At 36.7% G+C, this 8,919-nt stretch overlaps 1 protein-coding gene across 1 annotated transcript; it reads right to left on the reverse strand.

Moving 5' to 3' along the window:
• Nucleotides 1-1,646: 1,646 nt before the first annotated feature.
• On the reverse strand, nucleotides 1,647-3,630 carry LOC113761170 (GDSL esterase/lipase 2-like). Its single transcript, XM_027304037.1, has 5 exons — nucleotides 3,246-3,630; nucleotides 3,005-3,129; nucleotides 2,687-2,914; nucleotides 2,342-2,603; nucleotides 1,647-2,058 (listed from the first exon to the last, which is right to left on the reverse strand). Exons 1-5 carry the CDS (start codon nucleotides 3,547-3,549, stop codon nucleotides 1,811-1,813), a joined length of 1,167 nt encoding a protein of 388 aa, XP_027159838.1. The 5' UTR covers nucleotides 3,550-3,630; the 3' UTR covers nucleotides 1,647-1,810.
• Between the last annotated feature and the right edge of the window lie 5,289 nt (nucleotides 3,631-8,919).

The following is an 8,919-nucleotide window of genomic DNA, read 5'->3' on the forward strand; positions in this document are numbered from 1 at the left end:
GTGGAAACCAAATAAATGAATCCATTAGTATGCCAAGCACAACGGATCTTCTGTCTTACATTCTGTGTTACTCTCTGTCCCACTTTTTATTATATTATTATTTTTTCTACATAAATATCATGTTTTAGTTGTTTTTTATTACCTAAAGATCCAAGGCTAGAGTATAAAGAAAATCAACTACGTATGGGACTTGGTTATGGAAAAGAAAACACTGCTGAACAGCCTATCAGTAGTATTTGGTTTCATCAATTGCCCTTGCACCTTTTTGTTATTCTTGTCTTCGGATATTTGGACCATGGATCATGTTACAGATTTTGAGAAAAGCCCGATAGTGCTCATTTAAGTTTTTAGTTGGCAGCAAACAGGGTGTCATCAATGAAAATCTATTAATTACTAACTCAAACAAGCAATTTTTCATTGCATGATAGACATAATGCTCAGATTTTAAGGGAAACGACAACTACATTGCAAAAATTGAGATTTCAAGATTTAGAAATCACGAGTTCAAATCTCCTTTCCCCTCTTCGCTTATTAAATGACATCCCTCCCCTTCTAGAAAAAAAAATTAAAAAATACTCTTGAAATATAAAGGACCTAAGAAAATGGTACAAGAAGAAGATACTTAAGAAAGCACCAAAATAATCAAGGGATGCTAAAGTATTTCTTCATTACTAGGCATATCAACAGAGAGAATTGGCGTTCCCTTGTTTCTCCCATGTGGAAAAGAAGCAAAATATTAGATGTCAGTTTCATTATTCAAAGGGGTAGTGTATATTTCCATAGGTAGAATTCATCGTGGACAAAGACTTGCCATTAGAAAACAAAGCGGTTCACTTCTTGCGATTGAAGCCAACCAAAGTGAAACTTTCGCCTTTGGAGTTCCAGGGATCTTGTCACCATTATTAACAGAAAAATTTTGAACGAGTTATCATTTACAAATATGGTGATTAAGGGCTTAAATTTGGATGGGTAGTGAACCAAATTTTATAAATATCCCAATTCTGCTTTGAAGCGAAGGCTAAAGCTCAGAAAAGTTCTCTGTTTTTTTTTTTTTTTTTTGGGGTTCCTCTTGTACTAGTTTTATCCAAAAAGCATATCCATTCTAGATCTGACCAACTGTCCGTCCTACATCCTTTACATTTGAGTTTTCTGGAAGGCAACAGCGAATATGTTATAGTGAATAGCTAGGGTAAAGTGTACTCTTATGATCAGCCAACAGCTATTCACTGGCACCGGTGTATGGTATAATAGGCACTACTCTTATAGTAACATATTGTTCACAAGCTCAGATGTGAGATGACTAACTCTATTGCAACTGTCTTTGAGCTCTGAAAGACCAGGAACCGTGTGCTGAGAGCTATTGTTAGGGAAAATATGCTTTGTTGTTGCATCATTAGAGAATGTCACCTTACACAAAGGCAAATTGGGAATTTCACATGCTTTCTTTGTACAGTATTATCATACCTACCTACAGCATGATGTAGTATTCAGTAGCATTGAATTTTTAATATACTGAGTCTTGAAACACGTTATAGAAGCTTATTTACTGATTGATAATTTGCCTAGAAAAAGTCTAAGAAGAAAAATGCGAGAATATAATTACGAATATTGTACAAAGATTGAAACAAGAAACAAAGATCCTCCTCTGTCAAACAGTTTATTTTGATTTATTTGCGAAACGATATGATGAAACAAACGTATTTATGTTGTGTTTTTTGACAACAAAAAAAGACAAATATGTGAACAGTTGTCTTGTCTTATTTTGGAAGTGAAAACAGACCCCTACTAGTGAACTTCAATCAAGAGTAGATCAGGTTACAAATGAAATCTGAAAGAGGGACTTGAGATTATAAGGCCCAGTAATATTGGCGGGTCCGGCCCAGATGAGCTTCGCAAATAGCTGGTTGGCCGCTTGAGTTGGATGACCGGAGTCAAAGGACAAATAATCTTGTGGATTGTCACATAGCTCGTATTCTTTTATTCCTCTCTTCCCTCCGCAGCTATCAGCTCCTCGAAAAGGGCCACTGCCGCAGCATCCACTCTTCACTTCTTTAAAACCTTTTGTTCAATTAAAAACAGAGTGTAAAAATGGAAACTCATTGTTAATTACTCCACCATGCAATGCAGGTTTGCTGAAAAAGTTTAGCACTGGTATAGTTAGTTTGGATTCAGAGTTTGTACAATTGTCAATTTTAATTGCAACGTGCGTACTAGTACAATAGATGCAGATATTAGCAGAACAAATTTAAGCACTATATAATTACTCAAATATTTGCAAAGTTATTCAATTTCTATAGTTGGATTACTAATGCTAACAAGTAATAAATGTTGATGCACGTACCGTATTTTGATGGATTGTCGGATATTTCATCAACAACAGCGAAGATGTCAAAATATGAATATCTAAAGCCTTTGAGCTGCTTCTGCAGGTGCTTGAGTTTTTTGGAAAGCAAGGCATTGTGTAACTTGACCAAAGCTGTGATCTCTCCATTGCACTCTCCAGTCCCTCCAGCAGCCACATCGGCAGCTCTATAGACTGGTATACAGCCTAGAGGCGGCAGATTTAGAACTCCAAATTTTCTCCCACCTTTCTTGTATATTTCCTGTTATGCATGCTAATAATCACTTCGCCTTGCTCTACAATGGCTAATTGACTGTTGTCTAGCAGTAAAAATTAAAAATTTACCTCGACAGCAGCTGTAATGTTGCCAACCACCATTGCTACATAATCCTCTGGGGTAAATGACTTATATATGCCGGAAGTTCTGGAATCGGTCGTGTAATCATTACCCCCTATGCTAAAAAAGTATACAGAATTGGACAAGATTCGCTCTGCTCCTGTTTTACCAAGATTCGACCTCAACTGTTTTTCAGCCTCGTTAAAATACCACAACTGCTGTTTAAGGTTGATAACCTGAGAAATGACTCCAGATCAATAACCCATATATGTTGGGAAACGGCACTATTACATCATTGAATTACACTACATAAGTGAATTACATACAAATCCGGGAAAGGTTTCAACTAGAGCACCAGCGCCAGCAGATGCGAAGTTTGAACCATAAGCCAACTGATATTGGTAGCCAATTTGGAGATAAGGTTGAATGAAAGGGAGCTTTGCGTATTCAGCTGCAAATGGTCATTACAACAAAGCAAGCTTGTTATTGAATATATGGAAAGGACATAAATCAGTGCACATTTGTTGATTTTTTGTAATAAAATCTGGCTACCTCCTACATACTTACCAATAAAGTCAGGGATTACACGGCCATCGCAAAACCTCCCTGACGGATATTTGAAGAAAGATTCTCCGTATGGCGGAAAGTTGGCCTGGAAAGGAGTACTTGTGTTGATGTAGTTGTTGTTTCCAGGATCAATAAGTGAGTCACCAAAGACAAAGAGGGCAGCAGTGATTTCCGGATGATGGCCATGATGATGGAAACAATCCGATGGGAATGTTAGACTTGCAAGGACAACTAATACTGCTGCTAAGCTGAGTTGGATACACGAATTAGCCAGGTTAAGCTTAATTCTGTATTCTTTCGTCATCTTCTTGGTAGACTGCCAGGTTTTTTTATTTTCAAAGTTCAAGTTGGATTGAAGTTTTATATTGGTTTTTTATGAGGATTTTTTTTTGATAAAAAATAAATTTTATTCAATAAATCTGTAGTAATAAAAAAAATACATTTTTTGATTTAGCTTTGTTTGCTCTCCTGTTTTTGAAGTGTTTTTTAAAAATTAGTTTTTCAAATACAATAAAAGTTACAATAAAGTACTCTAAAAGATAATCTAAAAATTAGTTTAAATTTTTTTAAAATTTTACCAAATATCTCATAATAAAGTGCCAATAAAAACTATTTCAAAATATTTTCTAAAAATATTTTAAAATATATTCTAAAAACTCTGCTACAGCAAAATATTTCAAAAATATCCCCAAAAACAGTTAATCCAAGCGGATACATATCAGAAAACCTATAGATGCACATTCATCGTAATAGTGCTAAGAAGTTTCAGCCGACATTTTTGCAAAACGTTCCAGATGCACATTCTCGTTCACATATTTACTGATAATGTATCAATTCAAGGAAACGATCTAAATATTGAAATAGTGTGTCACTTGTAGAAGAAACTTGTGGTTCAAATCTGGCGTCAAAGTTCAAAGTCCTTGAAAGGTATGGTTCGATAGGATATATATGTATGGGTCCGTCTATATTTTAGGTGTCTTGTCTTGTCGTCATCATAGGTCGGAAAATGATTTCAATTGATGTTAAATGTCTCCTTTCAATAAAGCTGAAGTGTGCTAATTGTTGCTAATGGTCAGGGCTACCTTTGCCTTTCTTTTATCCATGTGGAAACAAAACACAATAATGGTATTTGGTCTTTCAAGAAAAACGAAAGAAAATACAACCATTAGATTGTCGGTGATGGAATTTCAAGTGTTTCTACTTTCTACCAAATAAATGAATCCATAACTAATCCAAGGCTAGAGTATAAGGAGAATCAACTCTGTACGGTACCGGGTTATGGAAAGGAAAATGCTTCTGGACAGCCTATCAGTAGCATTTGGTTTCATCAAAGCAAAAGGCTATCGTACTTTTTTGTCATGCTTGTTTTCAGATATTTGGAACATGGATCATATTAAAGATTTTGAGAAAAGTGCGGTAGTGGTCATTTAAGTTTTAAGTTGCCATCAAATAGGGAATAATCAATGAAAATCTATTAATTTCTAACCCAAACAAGCAATTTTGCATTGCATGATAGACAAAATGCTCAAATTTGAGGGAAACGACGGTCTTATGACTAAAGTTGAAACTTCACAATTTAGAGATTATGGATTCACATCCCTTCCCTTCAAAAAATTATTAAAGTAAATAGTCTTGAAATATAAAGGTATCTAAGAAAATTTGCGTGTGTATTTATAATCTTTTGTATCCAAGTCAATAGACTTTCCTATATATAAAGAAGATACTTAAGAAAGCCCCAACATAATCAAGGGATTAAACTGTCTTCTTCATTAATAGCATGACCCTGGGGCTTGGTCAGCAAATCGATAGAGAGAATTGACGGATTTGGGGCAGGGACGGTCATCAGTATGACCGTCCCTGCACGGTTAAAAATTTGTGCGGCTGAAAATTGGCCCTCAAAATTTTGTGTGGCTGAAATAACACCATGTAACTCGAAATCCGCGCCAAGTGTGGGGCCCACCACTATCTGTTGTGAAAATACATCCTGTGAAAAAAAAGTTACGCGCAGTTGAACCAATGTTACGCGCAGTTGAAATGAGCTAAAATTGGCAGGGACGGTTGCACCTGCAACCGTCCCTGCCCCGAGTCCAGAATTGACGTATCCTTGTTTTTATCCATGCGGAAAAGAAGCCAAACATTAGATGCCAGTTTCATTATTCAGTAGCGTACCGTTCGCCATTTCCATCGGTAGTATTGATCGCGGACAGAGACTTTGGCATAAACCCATAAAATTCTTGTCCCACGTCGACTTGAGAGGTGTGCGTGTGTTTGGATTTAAGGTCCGTGAGTTTATCCAGAAGTCAGCAATTGCCTTTTGGATAAACTGGTGGAGTTACCTTAGATCCGGGTGTGCGTGTGTTTTCTTACACTTGTTGAAGACTTGGCATAAAAACCAAAGCGGTTCACTTCTTGCGTGTTGAAGCCAAGCAAAGTGAAACTTCCACCATTGGAATTCCAAGGCTCATGTCACTATTATTAACAGAAAATTTTGGACCGAGATATTAAGGGCTTAAATTTGGATGGATAGCAAATCAAATATTATAGATAGCCCAATTCCGATTTGAAGCACAGGTTAAAACTTAGAAAAGGTCCTTTTTTTTGTCAGTTCCCTTTTCTTCTACTTCTGTCAAAAAAAAAAAAAAAAACATATCCGTTCTGGATTTGACCAATTGCCCAAAGGAGTTGGGCAATTTTCATGTCACTTTAATTGACGGTAATGTATTTTCAAAGATGTCGTTGCTCTGAAAAGCGAAAGATTGAAACAAGAAACAGAGATCCTCTCCGTCAAACAGTTTATTTCGATTTGTTTGTGAAATTATATGATGAAACAAGCATATTTATGTTTTGTTTTTGGCAACAAAAAAAAGTATAAATATATATGAAGAGGTGTTTTTTTTTCTTTTTGAAGAAAAAGCAGAAACTAAGAAATATAAATGTCACAAACGGCCCCTTATGGCTAGTTTGTGAGTTTAAGATAGAAAAAGAAAAAAGAGAAATGTTAAGTTACAAAAGAAAAGAAGAGGAAGGAAGAGGAGATTTGGTATTGTTTTAAAGTTTTAGAAGGAAGTAGAATGATTTTGATACACAAGTAAATAAAATTTTATTCAATAGTTTTGTGAGGATAAAATGGACAAATTGGGAAAGTTTTGGAGGCATTCATTAGTTTTCCTTTGCTTTCCGCCCATTTTGGATCGAAATAGGGAAAAAAGTCTCAATGCCCCTCTAACTATTAGCCAGGTGAACTTTTGACTCTCCAACAATTAAGAGTCAACTTATGGCCCTCGATCTATCGAAAGTGCAAAATGTTGAACCTTCTGTCAAGTTCAGCCGTTAAAACCAATGAAAATCTGATAGAGCAATTATTGGACACATTTTGTACTGTTATTTTGTCCTAATTTTGGCTACTTACTGTGCTAAGTATTGAGATTTCGCTCATATTTCATATTTGTATAAATTGTAGGTGGTTGGTGTTAAAAGTGATCTCTTGAAGCAAATTTTCAGAAGACCCTTTATTTCAAGACGTGCCCATGCCAGAGATTGAGGAGATACACCTAAAAGACGGATCCCGCGAGATTGGCAAAACAAGTGAAAAATTAGGAAATCAAAAGGAGGCTCGTGGGCCGTGGAGGTGCAGAGGATCAAAACTCTTTTCAAAGAGGAAGTAAAGTGCGGAGTCCTCTTCCTTGCTTTTCGGCGGCTAATAGAAACGAAACCAGATTCACGTCATATAAGGAGATTAGCTTTTCCTCTGCTCTGGGACGTTTCTTCCTTTCTTTTCGGCGGCTATTGTGAGTGAATTGGCTAAAAAACCAGATTCACGTGGAATAGATTAGTTTGAGTTTTCCTTTTCCCATCTGTTAGACATTGGAGACCTCTCTCTAGCTTTTGGCTTTGTACGATTTTGACTCCTTGATTTTGACTCATGCTTTGGACAATTTTTCGTTAGCTTTTGTTTTGTAATTTCGACTCCAGTACGGAGACGAAACCCATAAAGAGACAACGCCTTTTCGCCTGCCTCCTCGTTATTTCTCCTTTTCGCAACCTTTTGGTAATTAATTAGATGATATCAACTAAATCATGCGAGATTGATATGATGAGGAGCGACTAGGTTTCTTCTCTACCCAAAGGTCGACGCGAAAGTGTGGTCCATAATATCTGTGAGATCTAATCGAACTTTCACTATTTCCTCCAATTTGTTACTATTCGTGCGTTTCCTGGATTAATTGTTTATGGCTATTTTATCAGTTGAGTACCAACGGTCGGATATTTAATTTAATTTAATTGCCTACTGTCACGTTAACTAAATTGAATCCGTAATTGTTCGTTTAGTTGACAACCACCATAATTGGCTTTATGTTGGGGAAACGTAAGATCTAATTTAAATAAACCCTCGTAGCGTGTTTATGGATTAGGGTTGGGTTTTTCTAGGTTTAATGCAACTGGATAATTAAATTCCTACGGTCGTACCTAGGGTTGTTCTCTGGTTAGAGAAGCAGTCAATGATCGTATTTTGACTGTCGAAAAAGTAAGGAAGAACTGGCTGTCAGAGCTTGTTGATAGCTATAACCAACCTAGTGACGAATGAATGAAATATCTTTGTATCGATGATCATTTAATTGGACCGTGCTTGAAAAGTTGATCCTTTGGGTAGAATTTTATTAATTGCTATTTTTAGTAAATTGTACTTGGTGAGTTAGCTTTTAAATTTTGTTTATTTTAATTTCATTTTCACTCCGTTAAATATTCCCCAATTTTGTTCTATTAATTTGGAAAGAAACAACTTCCTCTCCGTTCCCTGTGGAATCGATCCTACTTGCCATTGTATGCAAATCTAATACTTTTATAGACAATTCTAGTATATCGGATCAAGCAAACTTTTCGGGAACAGGGTGAATCAAGTAACCCATTACACACCTAGGGTCCCTGCTCCAATACTTGGATTTATTCTATAATTAATTGTGGTGGTAATTAGGACTTTTTAGTAATTATTATTGCACAGGTTCGGCACCTGTCAATTTTTGGCGCCGTTGCCGGGGAACGGTGTTTTGGTTAATTTTGTTTCTTTTTAAGTTGTTCTCTTTGGATTTGTCTGGCATTTTTCTAGTTTATAACTCGTTCTTCTCGTACATGCGAATTGATTTTCGACCCGGAAGTAGAGATGACTGTGCGCCAAACTAGAAAAGAGACTAGACAACTAAGAGAGAAGCAATCTAGCATTGCATCTCAGGAACTAGATCCAGAGATTGACTCAACAGATTCAAGTGGTGATAATTCAAGTGACCCAAGTCAAGAGGAAATCCCTATGGCGAATGCAAGAACACTAAGGGAGCTGGCTGCTCCTAAATTGTCCCAGCAGCTATTGTGCATCACATTTCCAACTCTAGCTGAGAATACCTCCTTCGAACTGAAGTCGGGATTAATTCACCTTTTACCCACGTTCCACGGCCTCTCGGGTGAAGAACCCCATAAACACATCCAAGAGTTCGATGTGGTATGCTCCAGTATAAAACTTTCAGGAATTACTGAGGAGCAGATTAAATTTAGAGCATTCCCTTTCTCCCTAAAGGATGCAGCGAAGGATTGGTTATACTACCTACCTGCAGGTAGTATCACAACATGGGCCCAACTAAAAAAGAAATTTTTAAAAAAATTCTTCCCTGCATCCCGGGGTGCA

This window comes from Coffea eugenioides, chromosome 2, assembly GCF_003713205.1.
Source record: "Coffea eugenioides isolate CCC68of chromosome 2, Ceug_1.0, whole genome shotgun sequence".
NCBI lineage: Eukaryota > Viridiplantae > Streptophyta > Magnoliopsida > Gentianales > Rubiaceae > Coffea > Coffea eugenioides.